The sequence below is a fragment of the Phodopus roborovskii genome, unplaced genomic scaffold, assembly GCF_943737965.1.
Source record: "Phodopus roborovskii unplaced genomic scaffold, PHOROB, whole genome shotgun sequence".
NCBI classification, from domain to species: domain Eukaryota; kingdom Metazoa; phylum Chordata; class Mammalia; order Rodentia; family Cricetidae; genus Phodopus; species Phodopus roborovskii.
The window spans coordinates 12,512,393-12,536,542 of NW_026125391.1; the positions used below are offsets into that span (position 1 = coordinate 12,512,393).

At 35.7% G+C, this 24,150-nt stretch overlaps 1 protein-coding gene across 3 annotated transcripts in view; it reads right to left on the reverse strand.

Annotated features, from left to right (window-relative positions):
* The window catches only part of Snx13 (sorting nexin 13), a 94,500-nt gene that overhangs the window by 42,679 nt on the left and 27,671 nt on the right, over positions 1-24,150 (reverse strand). For 2 of the 3 annotated variants that reach the window (XM_051175098.1, XM_051175097.1), the window contains exons 3-9: positions 22,766-22,868; positions 19,932-20,021; positions 18,785-18,906; positions 11,895-12,016; positions 11,709-11,810; positions 10,490-10,578; positions 2,872-2,955 (exon numbers count right to left, since the gene is read on the reverse strand). In XM_051175098.1, the coding sequence (XP_051031055.1) occupies positions 2,872-2,955; positions 10,490-10,578; positions 11,709-11,810; positions 11,895-12,016; positions 18,785-18,906; positions 19,932-20,021; positions 22,766-22,868 (712 nt within the window). The remainder of the gene's footprint in view (positions 1-2,871; positions 2,956-10,489; positions 10,579-11,708; positions 11,811-11,894; positions 12,017-18,784; positions 18,907-19,931; positions 20,022-22,765; positions 22,869-24,150) is intronic. The other variant, XM_051175099.1, reaches the window with a different exon arrangement.

The window sequence follows — 24,150 nt, forward strand, 5'->3', positions numbered from 1 at the left end:
AAGTTCTTTGTGTAATGTTTTAAGTTAAGATATATTTGTTACAAACAGTACCAAAAACATTGGCTGAGAAATCAAATAAGAGTTGAGAAATAAAGAACACTAAAAATTGCTTTGAAGAAGGATTAAGTGTCCAAGTGTAAACATTAAGTATGCACTTTTATATGAAAAGCAAGAATTCAGGAAAGACTAGGCAAATATGGGATTTCTAAGTTATTGACATAGAGGTAACACTCAAGACCATGAAGTTGCATGGGAAGCACAGAGAACGAATGTGGACTGAAAAGGAAAACTATCACACAGCTCGCATACTCAAAACAGCAAAAATCTGAGGAAGGCCAACACTTAAAGTGTGGTGTCAAATAATGTATAGCATTTCCTCCAGAGAAACACCACCTCCAGGAGGGAGAAGGCAGCTCCTGAGTGAGCCTCAGAGGGTAAGTAAGGCTCGTGCCTGAGAAAGCTAACTGCTGGAAGGTTCTCTAGAGCCCTCCCCAGCTTTACAAAGCAGGCAGTAACTGCTGGGTACTGGGTGCTGGGGGAAGAAACTGACCAGACCACACCAAAAGACTTCATCAAGTGGCAGAGCTGCCTTTAAGACCTGCAGCTCTTTAGAGTCATCACCAATATTGGGGTGGACTATTCAGTTATGCAGTTGCTTTAAGTCATCTCTGTTCCTTGGAAGTAACCCGTTGTCCACTGCCCTACTAGTAGTCCCCAAAATAATTCACTGGTTTCTTTGGTGTAATTAATTATTACTTTGGTGTGCTATGGTTTCCCTTTCTGAAATAGACATATGCATGTTGTGTCTCCCAGGAAAAGTTTCCCACACAACACCAAGACAGGGTTTTATAAAGGTGGAAGTGATTGAAATATAATAACAGGGAAATATACAAAGATTACAAGGCAGAGTAAGGATAAAGATGAGATGAACACTCATAAACCTATAAAGAACATAGATGTCCCATACAAGCACATTCAGCAACTATTGGAAAGGAATGGAGAATAAAACTATGTTATACTTAATCATGGTGATGCTATCACATATAACAGAACATTTAATGAATAAATAATCCCAATCACTGTGATTGACAAGACACTTTAAACTAGGCAAAGCAACAGCTGTGAAAAGACAGAGGAACATCTGTGCTACTTGTCATTCTCAACAAAAAGCTAAAGAACTCAGGACTGCAAAAGGACAGAACCACAAAGACAGACACAATCGGCAGTGACACTTCTCGTTAGAAACAAGAAGAGTAAGACAAACTTATTTGTCCAACCACACAGCTTTAAAAGTACTGAAATAAAACCATCAAACTCTAGAGAATATGGAAATAACCTGGGATCTTATGGTAAAGCTTTTTTTGTTGTTGTTACTTTGGGTTTTTGTTTGTTTGGTTGGTTTGGTTTGGTTTTTGAAGACAGGATTTCTCTGTATTGCTTTGGAGCCTGCCCTGGAACTGGCTGACCTTGAACTCACAGAGATCCACCTGCCTCTGCTTCCTGAGTGCTGGGACTAAAGTCAAGTGCCACCAATGCCGGATTTGTAAAATATATTTTATGATAAGCAAAGTTCATTCCAATACTTTCTGTAGGGCAAAGATCAAAATTACTGATGCCCATAAATCTTGAAAATTATATAAATCCTACAGGAAATTGTTCAGAGTAAAACAAAATAGGAACAAGCTAATATTTAGAATTTTAAGAAAAATCAGGATCATTAAAAATGATACATATCTGGGTGAGTATTAGTAGTTTTATTTTTCCTTAGGTTTTTTTTTTAAAAAACAGTAATACAAAAGGCCTAAGTTGCACTTACTGAATAAATTATAAATGTGTACAGATATATAAAATGCACGTGACAGGGAGTTGAAATGATCATATTGCCAAGGCTCACATTGGATGTGAGAGAGGGAAACACTGCTCTCTGCATATGAAGTGGCTCACTCTAATTTATACAACAACTACTGAATCCAGATGCAGAGGGAGAGGACAAGACCAGGCTGCAGAAACACATAGAGACAGCTGGCCCGAAAAGAAGGAGCTAACAGGCCCCCAGACTGATAGCTGGGAATCCAGCATGGGACTGACTCAGGCCCCCTGAATATGGGTCTCAGCTAGAAGGACTGAGCAGTTTAAGGAACTCCAGACAGTTGAACCAGGATGTATTCCTGGTGCACAAAAAGACCTTGCGGACACATCCCCCTTAACCTAGAGACAGGAGAGAAGTCCTAGTCCCTACTTCAAATGACTTGACAGATATACATGACCCCACCTGGATGGCATTGCCCTACATGTGGAATTAGGGTGGGGGGATGGGAGGGGAGGGTGGTCAGGGTGCATGTGAGGGGGGAGAGAGTAAGAGGGAGGGAGAGGGAACTGATCGACATGTAAAATAAAAAAAAATAATAATAAAAGAAAAAAAAAACAACTACTACTACTACTGAAATAGTTACAAGAGAGGAGACACATTAGCTGAAAAGCCATTTGGGGGTACTAAAATAAAATACTAAATACTATAGTTAACTAACAAAAAGCAAGAAATAAAGCCAGAAAATGGACACATTAAAAACATATGCCCCATACAGCAAGATGAGTGTCTTATACATTTTAGATAAGGAACCTGTATGCAACCTGTATGATCACAGTTAAAATTATTAATCTCTATATACACAGGCAGCAAAAGCTGTTACTTCAAAATAAATAATAATGACACCATAATAGTAAAGAAGATACTACAAATGTAGAGAGCGCTTTAAAATATAGCATTTATTTCTTTAATATACTGTTGATTAATTACTCTGATCTCTAAAATGTATGTTTACTGCTGAAAACCTGCTTCAAATACAAGTCACAATTTTAAAAGGCACTTACCATCCATATGACATATTGATTAATATAATCAGGATCACTGAGTTGATTTATTAATGGAAGAAGAATTCCTCGTGCAAGAATTTCCTAAAAATAAATTTTAAAAAAACTTAATTTAGCGTCTTGTCAAGTTTAACACAGTGTAAATCTCCTGAAACACAAGTAAGAGTTATGGTACACACGGAACATGGACTCAGTGCAGCCTTATAAAAGGTGAGCTACTATCCACACATCAAAATTAATGAGATACAAGTATCAATACAAACTTAAACACATCTCTATGAGGTTCATGCCATGAGAGGGAGCCCAAGCCTGACTGCCTAGAGAGCCAGGAACTAGAGGTTCGAGTCAATAAAATAATTCCTAATGATACTCTGCTATATTCGTAGACCAGAGCCTAGTATAATCAACACCAGACAGGCTTCACCAGCAACTGATGAGTGAAGATGCATAGATCACAGTCAAACATTAGGAGGAGGTGGAAAGGAGGAGTGGAGAGGGAAACTGAGGTCAGGATGTAATATATAATAGAAGAATGGATAGATAGAGAGAGCAAGCGACTTCTCTATGACAACCAGAGGAGAATAAAAAAATTAAAAAAAAAAAAAAGGACATCTCTGAAATATTAGTATTTGGGTGAATTTTTAAAAGACAAAACATTAGCATAAGGTATTGATGGATTTAAACATCTACATTAAATGTATCTAAAAAGACAACAGAGAAGACACACATCACTTTAAGAACTGCTTGCTTCAAGTGATGAGATTGAACAAGCACCATGTAGTATCAGCACTGGCGCATCTAAGTAGCCAGTATACAAATGTTTCCCTACTTGATTACTTTCCCAATAAATTCACTCACATCTCTAGATAACAGTCCGATTTTTAGCAGTTTTTATGCCTGTCTATTACAGCCCTGCCCTCCCTCTAATGTCTTTCTCAAGAACCAATTAACCTTCGTGTCTTTCACATTATACAGCTCCATCCCATTCATTTCCCCGTCCCTTGTATTCACCCTCTGCCCTTGCAACCTCACTCCCCAAAAATAAAACAGACAGAGAGAGAGAGAGAGAGAGATAGATAGATCACGGAAGCTGTAGTGTGACAGTGAGCCACACAGTAAATAAACCCTTTTATCTATATATCTTTACTTGCAAGTGTTCATTGCAAAGAATAAATAAAAAGGAAAAAAATAAAAACATAAAATTTGCATATAAAAATGTACTCAGAGCAGTTTCAGGATATCCCCGTGGAGTTCTGAGGATCCAATGATGATGATGTACCAGAAACCAGAGGTCTTGAACCAGACCATTGACACATGTTAAGTTGATGACACCAGGATGAATGAAGAGGTGTTGGGCGGTGAAAAAGATGGAGAAGTGAAGAAAGTTTTTTTTTTTCTGTTTTGTTTTGTCCTTGTTTTTGTCCGTTTGCTTGTTTACTTTGTTTTATTTTGATTTTGTTTTTAATTTTCTTTTGGGGACACTGCAGGGGTGAGGGGAGGATATGCAGGGACTAGAAGGTGAGCAGAATTAAGGTGCACGATATGAAATTCCCAAACATCAATAAAGAAATTATGTTTTTAAAAAACAACAACAAAACAATAATCCTATTAAGTGTGCCCTGACTCTTACAGCTGTTAATATTTTTTACTTCTAAGTTTAAAACACATCTGTATTTACAGTATCTGTCTCTAAGTACTTTTTGTTGTTATTATGTTTTACATTTCTGATACAGTAGTAAGTGGAATTCCTCAACTAACCTAGTTACTTACTATCTTTAAATGTATTTACCACTCCTCAAAACTATTTAAATCCAAAATGGGCTTTTATTTCATGAATGGAAATGAAGGCTTAAAAACTGATACTACTAACATAGAACTTTTAGTGGTTATTAACCATCCCTTGATGGCCATGATGCTAAAGTTGTCAAAATTCATTTCTTGACAATACTGGCAATGCTAACTTAATAAATATTCATCTTCTTAACTAAAAGGCCAATTGATTCTCTTGGCAAATCTCTAATTTATTAGTACCATTTGTTTTCATATATTTATGTGAATATGCATATGTATATATATGTAAGTACATATATATATATATATATATATATATATATATTCAAAGACATCTGTCTTTTTCTTCATAGAAATATTGTGTATAATCCTGAATGAATAGACAGTTTTGCTGATAACTACTGCCTCATGATAAATTAATACTTTTAACAAGCAGTAATGCAGGCAGCATGAATTTCTAGAAATTGAGGTAGTTTACAGTTAGATTATAAGGAATATAATTAGTTTCTAACTTTTCATTTCTTTACTTCTATGAGTCTCAAGCAACAGAGGCCAGCCTCAAAATTTGTATGCAGCTGAGGATAACCCTGAATGACTTTCCTCCTGCCTAAGCCTCCTAACTTGAATATACAGGCATAAGCCACCCCACTGAATTTTCTAGCTTCTTTTTAAAAATATATTATATTTGAAATTCCTTCAAGTTCTGTTTCTGACCTACATGTTCAAATTCTAAAATGTACTTTGTAAGCAGAAAATTCAGTTCCCAAAAATCAATTTTTCAGAGTTTCTTTTCAAAGTGAGAAAACAACAGATTGGAAATAATTGTGATTTTATGTTTAATATTATCAGTGTGTCAGTCTTAGAAAATCACTCTGGCCTTTTAATTCTCTTCACACAATCGCTGGCTAATAATCATAGGTTTGTCTCAGGACTCTATTGTGCCCCTCGGTAGGCAGCCTCCAGCTTGCAATTCTGAATTTAAGACCCCCAATTCCTTTCACACTTTTATTACACTTGTGGGGGTACACAAACTCAGCAGCACTTGTGGAGGAAAACTTGCACATTCTCTCCTTCCACTGTGTGGAGAGGAAAACTTGCATGGCCTCTCCTTCCACTATGTGGGTTCTGGAGATTAAACTGAGGTCATCAAGCTTGGCGGCATATGCCTTTACCCACTGAGCCTTCTTGCTGGCCTAAGACATCAAATTTCAGGTTACTGAAGCCATGAATCCTTCAGTAAATAAAACACAGTAATGGAAAGAACGTAGAGGCAGTTAGTTAAACAGCAGACAAATATTGTGCTTGTACAATCTATACAACAACAACAACACAACAACAATAACAACAATACACACACACACACACACACAAAACTGTACAACAGAAATAACTCTTAACCTATTATTTAACCGTTGTGAAAGTTTGAATTTAACTATTTAACTCCTGGGAAAAGAAAACTGATAAAGGACGGTAAATGAAATGAACAAACCAATTGGTTGAATGCAGTGTTGTAGTAAACTAGATTTGACCAATCTGGCCAAAAGGCAATCTATAGCAAGACAAATCAGCTGACTAGCTTCCTGCATATTTTTAAACAATGCCATCACTTCACAAAGCACATCTCCAACCTTGGCTCTACAGGAGCATGTAATCCATCACCAACAAAAGAAAATAGTCCTTCATGGAGGTAAAAATGAATCTGTCTAGAACTGACTGGTGACAAAGTTCTTATCCTCAACCAAACTCTAGTTGGTTTTGAACCCTCTTCCAAATTCAACCTCAACCTTTCTTCATCTTTGTAGCATACATTTTAGTAAGAATCCAACCAAAGGTGTTTAGCTACAATGCCTCCACACTCAATATCTAATCAAATTTCTCAATCCTCACACTTGGTGTCTGATCATCCTGGCCTACCTCTAGCAAGAATCCTAATATAGGTATCTACCTATAGCCACCCCTTATCTTTCATATACCTCTATCATAGTTAGCGTCATACAACAACTTGACATAAACTTAGAGTCACTAGGGAAGAGAGAAGCTCAACTGAAAAACTGTCTAAATCAGATTGGCCAGTGGCCATGTCTGTAAGCCATTTCTTAATTGCTACCTAATGTCAGAGGGCACAGCCACCATGGATAGTGCCATCACTAAATAGGTCAGCCTGACCTACAAAAATAAAGTGAACTGGCATGCTGGTAGGGATGTGAAATAAAGAGAACATTCATCCACTGCTGGTGGGAGCACAATCTTGTAAATCGATGTGACAGCTTCTCAAGAAGTTGGGAATAGATATACCTTGAGATCCAACTATCACTCTTGGGAGTACACTCAAAGGACTCTACAGCCTATTACAGACACTTGCTCATCCATGTTCACTGCTGCTCTATTTATAATAGCCAGAAACTGTATAAAGACCAGATATCCACCAGCAGAAGAATGGAAAATAAAAGCCTAATTCGATCCACTGACCTCCACATTATTGACTATGAATGTCCACTTGTTTTTCTTATACTCAGAATTAGTTCTAGATCTACTGTGGAGCTTTATTATTTCCCCTACTTGAACCATTCATGAAAACAATCCCTTCTGGAATCCACTACATACTGGGTTTTCTTTGACATTATGTCATAAAGGCTGGAGATAAAAGTTACATCACATAGAGTGTAGAGGGACCCCAGATGTGAAAAACTTGCTTGGTGGTGATATTATACTCACTGAAATTTAAAAAAAAAAAAAAAAAAAAAAAAAAAGCTAAACTGCAGACATGATAAAGAATCAAGAAGCAAGATTAAGACTTCGATTTTGACGTTGGGGATTTGTTTTTTCTTTTTACATGTACAGCTGCTCCATCATGACTGTGGGTACCCTCAGCAGCTTAAAGAAGGCACTGGCTCCCCTGGAATGGAGTTATAGGTGGTTGAGAGCTACCTGATATGGGTGTTGTGAATCAAACTCTGGTCCTCTGCAAGAACAGCAAATGTTCCTAACCAGGAAATCATCTCTCCGGCCCCAGCACTTTCATTTTGGACACTTAGAAGTTTAAAATGTAACTGAGTTAATCAAGTAACTACTTCATGTAGTGAGATATTCACTCTGTCCACACCTGTTGCACTCACCACGCCCATGGGAGTGGGGACAAGTGCGGATGTGACCTGGAAGAACTAGGTCTGGGGTCAAGGAACCCCGGTGCTCTCTCACTTCCTGAACTAAGACAGAGCATCCGGGGACATTCTTGGGACTGGAACCTGCTGGCGTTCATCTGTCTCACTGTAAGTTATTTCTCCCTGAATAAACATCTATTTAGCCTATCTGTTTTCCCTGATTCTTATTATTCCACGATAATTTCGCATGAGAAGCTGATCAGAGTAACATGGAATTTGGAGTGAAGTTTGGGCTAAAGATACAAAGGTAAAGGTAATCACCATTTGGACAGTGTTTAAAGCTACAGAATGTGTAAAAACAGGGCCTAGGACTGAAGGACTTAAATTATTAAAGTTCAAAAATAATGTAGACCTGAATCTAGTCACAGACATGATGAGAATTAACCACCTTTTGGAATGATTAGCCCAGTAATTGGCTTTTATATGAATAGTTTATTCTATCATACTCTTCCCATAAAAACATACCAGTTACTTCTTACACTTCTGTCATCAACAGACTGGTGAAGTACACTAAAACCAAGCTACACAGATGTTGGAAACCATGTAGTACATACAGAATGAACAAGAGTAATATAGACATAAAAGCAAGGTTGCAGAACTGCTGTGTACTTTGTAGAAGAATGTGTAAGGTGATTATGAGTTTGCACTTTGGGCAAATGTACTTTCACTAAACCCCCTTCATCAGGATATGCTTTTCTCATCTCATTCATAACCAACAGCCAAAGCCAGAAATTTGCATTTGTACACTCTTACACAAAAGATTTAAATTAGAGAATACAATTCAGGAACACTGCTCTCATCTTAGCCATGTTCCAAATTGGAACAGCCGACTTTATTTTAAAGTTTGTCTCAAAATGTTACATCTATTTAACCTAGTTTGAGTAAAGCTCTAAAACTGAAGGAATTTTTTAAAAGTCTATCTCTCTTGTTGGCCAAAGAGTCCTCATGGAATGCCCTAAACATTACAACCCATTATGAAAGCTATTTGGTTGCTCCATACAAACTGATGGTAAGGTCCTACTGAAGACAACAATTAATTATGTCATCAAACATGGAAGATCTAAGCCAGTATCTGAATAGAAGCTTTACCCCTAGTGCCTAGTGTTCATAAAATTGGAAGATATTCTACATGCTACTGAAGGAAAAAAAGTAATATTCAGTATTACCTAGCTACAAACCCTGAGACATACAACAGAGACTTGCCTGCATGATGAGCTGGTACAATATGGTATAAATGTTTCAGGTATAACCAATCACTTTCTAATTGGATTTAAGACTCCTTCTGTGATACTGAAGCCCATACCTGACACTAGTAAATGGACAAAAACCTGAGACTAGATAAATCATGGCTTTAAGAAAACCTTACTACTTATTCTTCTGCTGAAGAAACACAGTAATCAGGTAACTCCTAATGACATACTATTATATACCCATAGATCTGTACCTTGCTCAACCCACACCAGGGAAGATTCGTTGCAGTAGAATGGAATTAACAAAGAGACCAACTACTGGATAAAATGCAGAGATTGAGTCTTTGGATCACTAATTCCTAAATGTGATATCTTCACCAAATTCTTCCCCTCAAAACTCAGGGAGCTATGCAAAGGAAGAAGAAAAGAGAATTCAAATGCCAGAAGTGATGGATTACTTCAAGGAAACATTATCTTCCATTCACAACAGGACTCATGTATGAACTCAAAGACAGGGAGCATACACAAAACCTGCACAGGTTCAAGACAGACAGGATCCTAGCACTGTAACTGATGCCAATGGCAAAGAGAAAAATCAGTTATCTGTAATGGGTCTCACTAGGCACATTAACCACACATCAGGGAAGGCCCCATGCCTAGGAGTGTTTGACCAACACAAAACAAACTCAATCGTATTTTTGTGGACTTTTTGTTTCATTTCATTTTGTTTGACATGTTTAGTGATGATGGACTTTGTTATGATTTTCCCTTTTGTGGAAGTTTTTTGTGTTTCTTGGTTTTTTTTTTTGGGGGGGGGCTAGTTTTGAGAGAGACACAAACAGAATATAAAGTGGGGTGGATAGGGATGTGGGGAGGATCTCTGAGAGAAGACATGATGAAAAAACACTATCTTTTTTCTATTAAAATAAAGTTTACCCACATTATGACCATATATTAAAGCACCCAGCTCTAAGGCAGTTCTCAAATTACTGGCCAGTGACCTCTGGGCAATTCAGATGGTCCACAAGATCATCTTTCCCATTCAAGTACTAATCAGGCCCAACCCTGCTTAGCTTATGAGATCAGACAAGAGTGGGTGTGTTTAGGGTGGTGTGGCCATAGATCCAAAATCCTTTTTCAAAAAGTGAACTGAGTCATAGCCATTTTCAAAATGATACTAAAACCATATTTACATGTTCATTCTCATTTTCTAACAAGTACATAGTAAGGCTATAAAAGGGACAAGATGGCATGTCACTGATGTACCAGCTACCGAAGGATGTACTTACATGCTCTTCTGTTTCAACATTTTGTTTTGTATTTTATGATACAGACATATGATAGAAGAATCACATTCTAAAAAGCTTCTTAATGCTTCAATAATTCTGAAGTTTAACTAGGTTTTGAGGCCAAGGATTTGGAGAACTACTGCTCTAAGTTCCTTTACGTCATTATTTGGTATGAATTTACGCTTACCCTGACAAAGTATCGCATGATCTTGTTCTGGAAATCTCCAGGAGGTAGCAATAAATATAATAAAACCTCACACAAATCCCTTAGGAATCCTAAAAACAGAAAAAGTAGCCATAATAATATTAGAAAATCTAAAGTCTTTACCTATTCTTAATATAAGAAACATTTTTAAATGGCATGTGTTCATAACAGCTTCCTACTTTTGTACTTACACATCAGTATTCACTATGTTGTCTTCACCATTCTCCAAATAGTTACTATTCATTAATCAAACTCGCATCAGTATGAACCAGCCTTATTAATCATTGAGAAATTTTAATGGTAAAATTGTTTTTCTTAGAGACAGTTTAAATACACAATGCACTTTCCACTTCTATTATGTACTATCTTTACATACTATTTGTGCTATTACAAGCTATTTGTGCATGTAAAGACCACTTCTACAATTATTCCCACATGTAATAACAATGCAGGGATATGCACTTCTAGTCTACTGATTTAAGAAAGCTCCACATGCAAATACTTCAAACCAGTGCATATACTTGTTATTTAACTATTATTTCACACAATGTTAATGACTGGCAGTGAAAACTGAACTTAATAACAACTATAAAAAGGGAAAAGGGAGAAAGAAAAAAATAGAAAAGGTAAGAAAACAGTTTAGTGTGTTCTCAAAACAAAAAAGAATCACTCCCAGAACTACCAATGCTTCTTTACAGTTGTTCCCACATGGACACTTCCTGGGAAACAATTCATCAGCTAATCCCATTGGTAAAAATATATTCTAAATAGTAAAAGTCTAATTGTGAGACTAAACTGAAATTTTAAAAACTTATGACTAAAATTTGTCTAACTTCCCATCAAGTGAAATTTTACTTGAACATTAAGAAACACTCCAGTAACTAGGCAAACAAATAAAACAGCACATAATAATCTAAATATTTTATTTGAAATTAATTAGAAAAGAGTTTAGCATAACAGGTATACTCTTAGGGTAGAGATAATAAATTGAAGAATAAAAATTACTGTAGTTCTTAAAATGTTAAGTGTTCTGTTGTTTAAAGATAACCTTCAGGAGGAGAAAAACATGCAGAGGCTATGTGTAAGAGTTACAATAGAGTCACGTCTCCTCTGTGCAAGAACAACACCACCTAAGATTGGCTCTGCTAACTTGTCTCTAACCTGAGACTGTTCACAAAAAGAGTTATATTAAAAGCAAAACCTTCTTCATCTTTGGGAGAAGTGCACACTAGATCCCGGCAAACATCCTTCTCCATTTCAACTTCAACTTCAAAAAAGGTTTCTACCAGATCCTCTGCTGTACCTATAACAACAAGGAACAACTGAGAATGTAGAAAGAGATAAAAGATTTTTAAATCCTTACTTTCAAATGGAATAAACTCAGTACCTTTTACTTGATCATCTTTCTCTGTCGCTCTTTGTTGAGCCTTTCTGAATACTCGGAGGTGAGTGCCAAAGTCATCTACAATGCGTGTAGTAAAATAAGGTTGCCAGTCTATTTCTTTTGACCTTATAGAAAAAAAAACATTAAATCATTATATAAATGCTTTGCAGGCATGTGTCAGATTCTCTGGATCTGGAGTTACAGGCAGTTGCAAGCTGCTAGTTACGGTGAGAGGCAAATGTCCTCTGCAAGAACCACAGGTACTCAGAACCCTTCCAATTCCTCATGTGCAGATTTTGTTCCTTAACCATTTTTATTTATATCTTAGAAATTAGACTCTATGTATATCAGCTCTTATTTCACTTAGTCTCCTGACAACATTTTAATTAATATCCAAAAACATAAAAATATAATTTAAATTCTTAAAATTGGTAAATATAGTATTTTTTACAATTAAATCTGAAATAAGCCTGCCCATGAATACATCATATAATTTCTCAGTTCAGATACCTGAGAGATTCAAAATGATTCTATTTCCTTATGAATAGTTCAGACACTTCTTGCTTTCTTTTGACCCATCCTAAAATTTCCACTCTTTCTTTTAGTTACACAATCTATGTTCTAAAACCAAATGTCTATAGTAAACTATTTCTTGTATATACTACCACTTAAAACTATGACCACTAAAAAAATGAGACATCTAGAATCACTGGCCTAAAAGATGGTGGTAAGTATAACATGTATAAAACTCTTCAGAATACAATGTTGAATATTCGTCTTATGAAATCATCTAGTACTCTACCTCAACAGCAACAAACTTAAAGAAACATTTCAATAACTTGTCAAACAAAAACAGCACACATTTCTGTTAACATTTTTAGGAACATACCTAGAAGAAACAAATACTCCTGATATACTCCTGAAGATGCTGGGCCATGAGAGAACACAGGGCTGGGACTAGGACAGAATACATTCACTGAACACTGACAGCACATACAATAATCAACTTGTGCAGTCACTTCATGGCTTGCTTGTGTTGCTTATCACTTTCTTCCTTCCTTCCTTTCTTCCTTCCTTCCTTCCTCCCTCCCTCTCTCCCTTCCTTCCTTTTAAATCCAGAGGCTAGCAAATAAACCAGTCTTAACAAAAACAGAAAGACAAGTGATTGAAGAGTATGGCGCATGAGTGACACAGACAAAATGCTTTGGCTGCCAAACTTCCACACAGCAGTCTGCTGCTCACAAGTGACTCTCCATAAACTCCACATCCAAACAGAGCTGCTAACAGGGAACCCTGAAGAGCAGCGATGGCACTGAGAATTACAGATTACCTTCCAAAACAACCCTCATCTATGCACTGAAAAGGTACTGCTATAGTTTGGCAGACATGAGAAGGTCGAGTAAAGTACCAGTAAACAACAAAGGCAGTGTCCCCAATCTTTAGGAGCTGAGAAAGGATCAACAGTCTCAAAATATAAGCATAAGTTTAAGCATGCAAATAAGCCTGGCAACAATATTTTATGTCTCTCTATAAAATCTAAAATAAAAACATGAGCCCAGCAGTCAGAGTCCTTCCCCAGGCCCTTATTTAAAAAACTTAAATTTGACCCAGTCATGTTGACACACATGTACCCAAAGCAACCAAAAGCTGAAGGTTTTTAAATCAGAGACCAGCCTGGGGCTACACACTGAACTGTAGGCCAGCAGCAACTATGATAGCCATAAAAACCATTTAAGTCACAATCAATGTCAGCAACTTTTAGTTTTGTAAAATAGTGTAATCACTATAGGCCATTAGCTAAATTATTCCATAAAAGGTTCCTTCTAACTAGTTTGGGGAAAAAAAAAAAAAAAACATAAATTTCTTACCTGCTTTCATTTATAAATGAATGCCAATTATTAATTGACTGAATCGTTCCAAAATTAGAGAACCTTTCAAACCATATCAATTCATTTGAACACCAGACATTTAAAATTAATAAAACAATCAAATGCAAACATTTAATAAAGAATTTTCGAACATTTAATTCTAGATTTCTATTTTTCAAAATATAAATATGAGGGTAAAAACACAGTACACTACCTCTGTTTTCATATTCTTACAATTACATACAAATCTAAGAGAAATCTGAACTCCAAACTACTCTTCAAAAAACACTGTAAAAAGAAAAACAATATTATTTTCCATTTACAAACAGGATACTATACCAAAAATGTTTAATATGTGTCTTGACAAAGGCAGACAACAGTTTAACAATGGAGTACTTTATAAAATGGTACATGATAAATATGTAAGAAATGAGAAGTGAATATTAATAAGAGACATTCAGCTACACATTCATGATCTAGTCTCCTATGAGAACTCCTAATATCAATCGCACTAAAGTTATGACCAATGCTAAAGCTCTTTGCTCATTCTGTTTACAACATTCCTCCACATCACCTCTACTGTGCTAAAAATATGTGGGTTATCACACATGAATCTGACTACTTTCATATTGTTAATTATAATGTAATACTCCTTGAATTTAAAAGAACATGTTTTATCTCACAGATACAAAACCTACAATGTGCCCTAACCTAAAGAAACAAGTACATCAACAAGTACATATGCTACAGCAGTTTTGATATTCTTGGATAAAATGGTTGCAAAATCAGAGTTAGCTAGCCTTGAAATAAGATGATGGTATTTTTACTTCAGCACAATCGCAAAGCCAAATCATATCACTTTCTCCAAGCATGCCCTCATCTCTGTCTCTAATGCCATGGTCTTACTCTTCAGCACTGCCCTGTTTCTAGGACTCCCATACCTATGATCGCACAAATCCCCTCTGCTCAGTCTTCCATACTGCAGTCAGATATACAAATAGCAATAGAAAATGAGAAGCTTATAAACTCTCCAGTACACATGGCTATTCTAACAGTCATTCACACATGATAGAAAATGAGGCTTTCAAGCTCTCCAACAAACACACACTGCTATTCCAATAGTCTCACCAATCTTGGATACCTAAACCCTTGTTTATTTCTTCATCAATTTCAGTTTTCCTCCCTGTCGGTTCTGTACACAGGCTTTCACTATAATCCTCAAAGTTACATGGACTCTTCAAATACATCTGGGTGCCACTGAACAAACAAGTACTGTGGTGATAGATAACTTGCTTGTACAAATAAAGCCTGTCTGGGGGGGGGGGCACAGAATGGAGTTTGCCATTAGCTAACCATAGAGGTCTGGAGGTCTGTACAGACTGACAGGAAGTAGGATAGCTGGGCAGAAACAGGATATAAGTAGGGAAAAATAAGAAATTACTATTGCCTGCTGAGATGCTAAGAAGGTAAGGTATGGCTGTGGCTTGCTCCTTCTTTTATCTGATCTCTCAGCATTTTCCTCTGTATCTGACTCTGAATTTTTAATACTTAGACCAATTAGGAATTCCATACACAAAGTCCCTCTGCTTGTCCATCTCTAGCCTCTCGCCACATATATCCCTTTGCTTTCCCACATCTACCTGCAGAGTCCAATTCAGCTTCACACAGAGCTATCTAAAATGGGAATCCCACATGGTGCACTTCACTGATTCTTACCCACTCCAGTGCTCCCTCAAGTGACAAGCTCTGCTAGCACCACACTTTATACTTCTTACTGGAAAACATATAGTTAAATGCCTTCATTATTAAAACTAAAATCAAAAATCTCAGGAAAGCAGACTTCAGTTAATATGTGTGATTTATTTACAGTTATACCCCTTGAGTCCATGCTCAACACTAGTCTTCAATACATAATGACTTATTGACAACCCCCCCACCCTTAGAGCCAAAACACTGTAGACAGGAGCTTGAAGAATGGCCATATGCAACACATGACCACTTGCCTCTCTCTTTTAAGGTTTAAAACAGTACAGACACTGAGAAATTCTTTTTGCACTGAAGCTACTTAATGCTAATGCCTTTAAAAGGCAAAGAATGTCACTAATCTATAAGCTGGATTGGATGCATGAATCACTTTGCTTGTTCTGTCAATTCTAAGCAGTCTATGGCTCATTACTAGTAACACAAAACAACACCAAAACTAATTATTTCTAGAAAAATATAAGACTGGCACAGACATCCTTTATTAAAGACTCATCAATTCATTAGCTATGAAATTCTACACACTAGGTCACATCCCAGGATCTGTCTCCTCTAAAGAGACTTACAGCTTTGTAGCTATAATTATACTAAGCAAACAATAGCTTTGTTGACCAAGATGGCTACTGAATGTACTGTAACATCACATACGGAGCTAGTTCCTCGGAGATCCGCATACAATGAGCATAGTACTCAGATGACCATACGCAAGGCAGCAGTGCCCACATGAGCGGCAACAGCAGCAAGCCTTAACCAGGCTCCAATAAAAGCAGGCAATAAAACCATAGGCTAAAGCAGATCCTTCAAGGTAAATGGTAAGAAGTATAAAAACTCATCTCAAGATATTAGCCGTTTCAATAAACAAGAGTTTTATTAAAATTTACCTGTGTGGTGAGACATTCAGTCTCAACAAATACATATTAAAACTTTTTATAACAATTAACACAGAGTTCACAAAAGGAAATTCAATAAAAACATGATTATATATATAGAGCAAACTATTGAATATTAGTTTCAAAATCACTTTCCAAGCAATAGTGGGAGAAAAAGAATTTGTTTATGAAGAAGCATCAAGTATGGTGGTGCATTCTTGCTGTACCAGAACTTGGGAGGTGGAGGCAAGAGGACCAGGAGCTAAGCATTATCCTCAGCTACACAGTGATTGAAAATAGCCTGCACCAACATTATGGCTATGATGGTTTGAAAGAAAATGCCCCCTCCCACAAGGGAGTGGCACTATTAGGAGGAGTGGCCTTGTTAGAGGAAGTGTGTCATTGTTAAGGTGGGCTTTAAGGTCTCACAAATGCTCAAATTATCACCCAATGTCTCAGTACACTTCCTGTTGCCTTTAGATCAAGATGCAGATCTCTGAGATCCAGCACCATGTCTGCCTGCATGCTGCTTCGCTCCCCACAATAACCATAATGGATTGTGAGCGTCTGAAACTGTAAACCCTCCCACCACCCCCCTCACCCCTGTTAAATATTTTCCTTTATAAGCATTGCCCTGGTCATATTCTCTCTTCATAGCAACAGAGCACTAAGACAATGGACTAGTGTATAAAAGCAACTTCTGCCAAGACTAGACCCAAATTCAAACTCTGCTACTCAAATAGTGGGGAGAACAACAGCTCTCTGGCTCCACATGTGCACAGTTACATGTGATGCCTCACTAGTACATACACACACACACACACACACACACACACACACCAAATAAATGGGACATCTGTATCACACCCTCTTTCCCCAAGGCATGGGGATCACCAGAGAAGGAGCAGAGCAATGGTATGAGCAAGGGGAAGGTCCTCAGCAAACAGTGTCCTGCAGACCTGTCAGAGGAACAACACACAGACCAGGAACTGCAGGGTGGTACACACAGGACCTGCCCAGATCAAGGCAGCCACAACTTCATTTTCAATTTTAATAGAGGATAGAAGAACATAAAAAGTCACCCTACATAACTTTGTTACTGATCATCATATGTCTAATTGCCTATCTATCGCTAGAACAAAAAATACACAATTTATAAAATTTAATTTTCTTCTTTAAATTTCTTGAGTTAGCTATATTTAGCCATAAACTGAAAAATCCAAAGATCACTGTTAGTACTTGCTGTATTTATTTTAAAGTCAGTGTTTTATATATATTTACAAAAATAGTTGAAATTGTATAGCACACACTATTTTATAAAACCTTCACTTTGATACATTTCCTATATACTTAATGTTTCTTAAATGTCTTAATAACAGAGTTGGAGAGAAGGCCCAGCAGTTGAGAGCACTAGCTGCTCTTCTAAATGCCCTGGGTTCAGTTCCCAGAATCTAAACCGCAGCTCACAACTGTCTGTAAACACAGTTTCAAGGGGATTTGATAGCCTCCCCAGGTACCAAGCACATGTTGCATATACATAAATGCAGGCAAAACACCCATTAACATAAAGCAAGTAAGTTTTAAATTGTTTAAATACCCAATGGTGACAAAGGTATCTACTCCTAGATAATTAAACTTTTTAAATGAGACAAATAAAAAGTACTACATTGAATGTCCTTCACCTCTGTCACAGCCAGGCAATTATACCAATTGACTACAAAAACTAGAAGTAGAGACAAATGAGCATGACTATCCAATGGAGATAAGCTCTCTCTGACTCTCTATATAGACCAGGCTGGCCTTAAACTCATAAAGATATCCCTGCCTCTGTTTCACGAGTGCTAGGATTACAGTTATGTACCTGTAATCCATGTCCAGCTCCACTATTTATAAAGCCAAAGGCAAGTAGAGCCAGTAATAAAATATAAGTAACATTTTCACACAGAGCAAAGTATGCCTATACGCTTCATTAATGGTGATCTACAAATAACTAGTAGGTATACGAGGATGTTCAACGTTAGCTTTCAGAGAAATGCAAGACAAAACCAAAATGGAATGCAATCTCACTCCTACTAGGTATCTATAACCAAAATTGGTGAACAATAACAACTACTGACAAAGACAGAAAAACTATTGTTTCACACACTGCTGATGACACTGTAACACAATGCAAATATTTCCAAGAAATATCAAGTGCATATGTCCAAGAGAAATGAAAAATATTTATTCATGTAAAAAATGTGATGATAATATCCCATAGTGATAATTTACTATTCTACTTATCTTTTAGTTAAAAATCCCCTTTCATTTGGAAGTTATTTCCCCTATTGTAATATATGACATATCTGAATTTTTCTTTTTTTTTTCCTTGTATAACTATAAGCAGCAATCTTACCTAGTAGCAAACTGAATGAGTGCATTTTGAAGAGTTTGCCTAATTTCAAGAAGAAATGACTCATCATCACTTAGTGTGTAATACCAGTACTGGACATAATCCCTCAATGAAAACTGGATAACCTATAGCAAACATTAAGGAAGAAAAAAAAAAAAAAACAAAAAACAAACAACTTTTAGGATTTAAAAACTAACAGCAGCAAAACACAAAAACAATAAAACATAAAAATACTAAGACAATTACTTGCCAACTTATATTCTTCTATACATCTTAAATTGTGGTAGTAAATTCCTGTCTTCACTACTTCATGTTACAAACCATCTCAAAAATACATTTTGATACCCCAACTCATACACTTCCAATTTTTAAGAAAACTAAAACAGCACCTATGACTACCCACATTCAGATAGTCAGCTTGGAAAAAAAATATATAGTCAGTGCTATAATATGCCAAGAGTTTGACTTCATTGATCCTTAGGATGCGATGTAAGTAATACCAATAGACACTACTGAAAACAAATGTTTTTGAAGACTTCCTCATCAGATCCCTTGCAATTTAATTACAAAAACTAACTTAATCCTATTAACACCATTGATGTACCAGACATATACAAGTCATGTAAGGTAACTACATACAAGGTAACTACAGGTTCATTTATAAAATAAATACCCAATGGTGACAAAGGTATCTACTCCTAAAATAAAAATTCAAAGTATAAATTATTTATAATGATTATATAATCAGAAACATGATCAGAAAATATTTGAGAGGGAGATTTCTTTACCTGAGTCTAACTAACATTTATAATCAAACCAGACATCTTATCTCAAAAGTCTAATTTACCAAACCACTGAGCTTGATCAACAAGATTGATACATTAACATTTTAAATTATGAAATTACTAGAATATCAGATGTCAGCAAAATTCTTTTCTAATACAGATTTAACCTATAATCGCTATCATGTTAAATAAACTGTCTCAATATAGGTACCTAATAAATAGAATTATTAAGTATAAAATTCAAAAACAACATTACCATAAAATTTCAGGACATTAAATAGCTATGAGCTGCACCTTAGTATTTACAAAAGAAATACATCTCAAATTCAATAGATGGAATTCAAATACCACATACTGAAACTCACTTGCTGAAGAGGCTCATCAATTATATTGGCACCTGTCAGTCTTCTATCGATCTTAATAGTCCTGGCTTCTCGTTTCATTTCTTCTAAGCACTTAAGGAAAAGCCATAATATGTTACTGAGTATTTCCTTGATTTCCATTATCTCCAGTTTGGTTTCTTATTATACTTCCCCTTATTTTCCAGCCAATAAATAATTTGTTAAAATAAGTATAAGCCAAACTTGATTTCTCAGGGTAATAAAATTAGAAATCGGGGTTGGGGAAGAATCTATTCCTGATTTCTACAAATGCAGCTAGAGAGGGATGGCTTAAAAACAGACAGTTATACTAATTGCTATTGTTCAAACAAACCTACTATGAAGCTAATGTTTTGAATCTGTCAACATTTTCTAGGGACCAAGAGCATCGTAACTATCAAAGGAATTTCCTTTATACTTATTCTAATTATACACAATTTAAGCAACAAGGAAAATGCAGTCCACTACTTTTTAGTAGTCATCAGAAAAATCAGTAGCCTGGGAACAGGGAAAAAAAGAAGTGGGAGACTCTTACATAAGCCTAAGCATCAGCACATAGTCACATGACAAAGAACATATCAATAATATTGTCCAGACAGACAATGGTAGATTAACATTACAATGAAGCTGACAAACTCCCATCACCTACCTAGTGAAGAAGAAAAACAAAAAGGAAACTACAGATGGCATCTTAAACAAACAAACAAACACACAAATAAAAAGACAAAAACAGACAATTTACAGCCTAAGGTTCAACAGAAGTTCTTACAGACTTCAAAAAACTTCTTTACTTGAAAGCAAGAATCCAAACACTAAAATGTTTTTATTGGGCCACATTTCTTTCTTTCTTTCTTTCTTTCTTCTACTTTTCTTTCTTTCTTTCTCTCTTTTTTTTTTTTTTTTTTTTTTTTTTTTTTTGAGACAGGATCTCACTATATAATTGTGTTAGCCTATAACTCACCATGTAGACTAAACTGGCCCCAAACACAGAAATCCATTTGCTTCTGCCTCCCAAATGCTGAAATTTAAGGCAATTAAAGGAATAAGCTACTACAAAAGGTTAGACCACATTTTCACTGTTCCACTTCACAGTTTAGATAATTGCCTAGAGCAAGAGACAGATCACATCCCCTAGGTATGTAGTAGGCTATACCATCTATGTTTGCTTTGTGACACTCAACTGATAAAATACCTTAATAATGTACCAGTTAGAATGTAAACTTATTGTTTGCATTCTATTTTATATACTTGCAAGTATATATAAAGGGCATGTTTTAGATATAATATGAACCAGTAAGTTTTTTTAATAGACTATATTTACAAATCATATTTTTAAAATAATAAGTCATAGCTATTTTGTATCATTTATGAAAAACGAATTATAAAAATATAATTAGTCTTGACTTTATCAATATATATAAAATCTTAATTCTTAAAATGTTTTCTATTCTCTGTGATGTATCTTCCAAATGAATGAAAGCTATAGATGGCTAAAGAAAAAAATAGCCTAATTCCTTAGAGAGCCTTATAAACAAAAATCAAAGAATATTTATTAATGGAAGTTCTAAAGAAACAGAAAAAAGTAAAGTTTAGGTAATCAAGAAAGTTGTAAGTATTCTATCTAGCTGTACCACTCCATGGTATTTATCTTAAGGAAGTTACGCCAGTATTCAGAGATGTTTGTGTAGCTGGTTTACTGTAGCACTACTCACAACATCCAAAATAAAGTCAAACTACAAATGAATAACTTGGTGTAGGCATGTAAGGAAATATTACTGTACATGAAGAAGAAAGCAGGCCATTTGAAAAAAAAAATGGACAGATCTTGAAAGCAATGTATTAATCAAAATAAGGCAAACACACAAAGACAAGTAAACAAGCTCTTGTGCTTTCTCATATGTGGAAGCAAAAGATGACAGGGAATGTAGAGGGACCAGGAGGATGAGGCTGGGGAAAAGAGAGAGAGAGAGAAGAGTACAAAAGAGTGGATGTGATAAAAGAATGCATATAAAGAAACTTCATAATGAACCCACTAAGATGTATAATTAATATGTACTAATAATTATAATAAACAGGATGAAGAAAAAGTAGTATGTACTCATAAAATACCAGTTGATGAAAATAAAATCCTCAGAAGGGAGTGGAATTCTTTCATTTGTATAATATAAATACTGCACATTATTTACTTCTTCATCTACATATTAGTGACTTTAAGGTTAAATTTCTGGCATTATATTCAAGCCATTTGATTCTCTACATAAATTGAGACCCCCCCCCAATCACACGAAACTTAAAGGTAGTATAGCAACTATGAGGCCTATGTACCCACAGCATGCAATACCTACTTCATTTATAAAATCTGCTACTTTAACAGAAAAATCGCATTATAAAGAATGATAAAAATAAGATCTGAGTTCTTAAAACTACAGACACTATGAGGCTTAATTGCAAACTACACTTTTCAAAGTAATTAAACAAAAGTATACATACATTTTTCTGATTCTTATTCAATTTATTTCTCTCAAACAAAATATTCATTGGCATTCTTACAAATTATATAAATGACAGTTGGATATTAAGACAGGAAAACAAATTAAACTAACCAATTTCTATATTTCTCTCAAAGTTGCATTCCCACTTGTTTACACGTAACACTAGATAAGTTTTTAAGATGATGCTTAAGATCTCAGTAAATTCTCAGGAAGATCAAGCAGTTCCCATGAATATGTGAATGACAGCCTTGCTGGGCGTCCAGATGGTTACACTGACTGCTGCCAAGAGATGTACCATGGGGTTTCACATTCCTTTACATGACCTACCTTAGGAACCCCAGATGATGTTGGAGGAAGAAATGAGTGTTCACACTGCTCTAGGTATTTTTCTGAGTTTGTTTTCCCATACAGGAGAGTAACCACTAAACCCCTAGGGGGGAAAATAATTATAGATTAAAAAAAGTACTTCTACACTTTGTCATATTTATAAAAAAACAAAAAGTATTTCTACACTTTATCATACATATTACTGAATATATTGCTCAGACTATGACTTACCATTTCTTAAAAATTAAGTCTAGAAATTTGGAAAATCAAAACTGACAAATTTTGTTAGGCTTTGAAATTTATAATAGCTAGAAACATTTAATGAATTATATAGTATTTTTCTAAGTTTTACTCAAATAACATTTAAAAAAAAAAAAAAAACCTTCAGACAGGCAGTGGTGGTACACGCCTTTAATCCCAGCACTTGAAAAGCAGAGACAGGCAGATCTCTGTGAGTTTGAAACCAGCCAGGAATCTGTGGAGAGATACTGTCTTGATGTCTTGAAAAACCAAAGGAGGTAAACACAGAAAGAGATGGTAACACAAAAAGAGGAAAGAGTAAAATATAGATGATGTCTTAAAAGGTTATAAGAAATCCTATTATTATTTACCTAAAACTACACATAATATATACAAGCCTGTATGTGTGTGTGTGCATGTGTGTGTATGTGTGAGTGTATATGAGTACCCATGGTGTCTGTGTGTATGTATATGAATATGAGTGTGATTGTGTGTATGAGTATGCATGAGTGTGTGTGACTGTGATTGTGTATGTGTGTGTGAGTGTTTATGCATATATATATGTGTACATATGTGTGAGGGTATGTATGTGTCTATATAGCTGTATAAGTATGTGAGGTTATATGCATGTGTGTTTGTATCTTAAGAATTCACAGTACATATTACCTGTGGAATGGCAGATTTATTTGGTCCTGTTTCAGTTTAATCTGATTATTAAGAGCACTTACAAATACAATGATTATTTAAATTAAAGTTGTATTTTTAAGAGTATGACTGATAAAACAGTCTTATTGTTGCCTATGATGCAACAATAAGAAAGCAAGTTCAAAGAGCACTTGTAATTACAAACAAATGGCTAATACTTTTAGTTATGATGTTTAAGTAAAATTAGAAGCTATAATTGGATGGAGAGATGGCTGAACCATTAAAGGCTAGACTCACAGTCAAAATGTAGGGGCTACAAATGATTAAATAACCCAACCAGATGAGAACTGGTTCATGCTTTTAAACTCAGCACATGAGAGGCAGGTGGATCTCTGAGTTCAAGGCCAGCCTGCCCAACAAAGTGAGTTCCAGGATAGCCGGGGCTGTTACAAAGAAACCCTATCTTGAAAAACCAAAATAAATAGATAAATAATCTACTC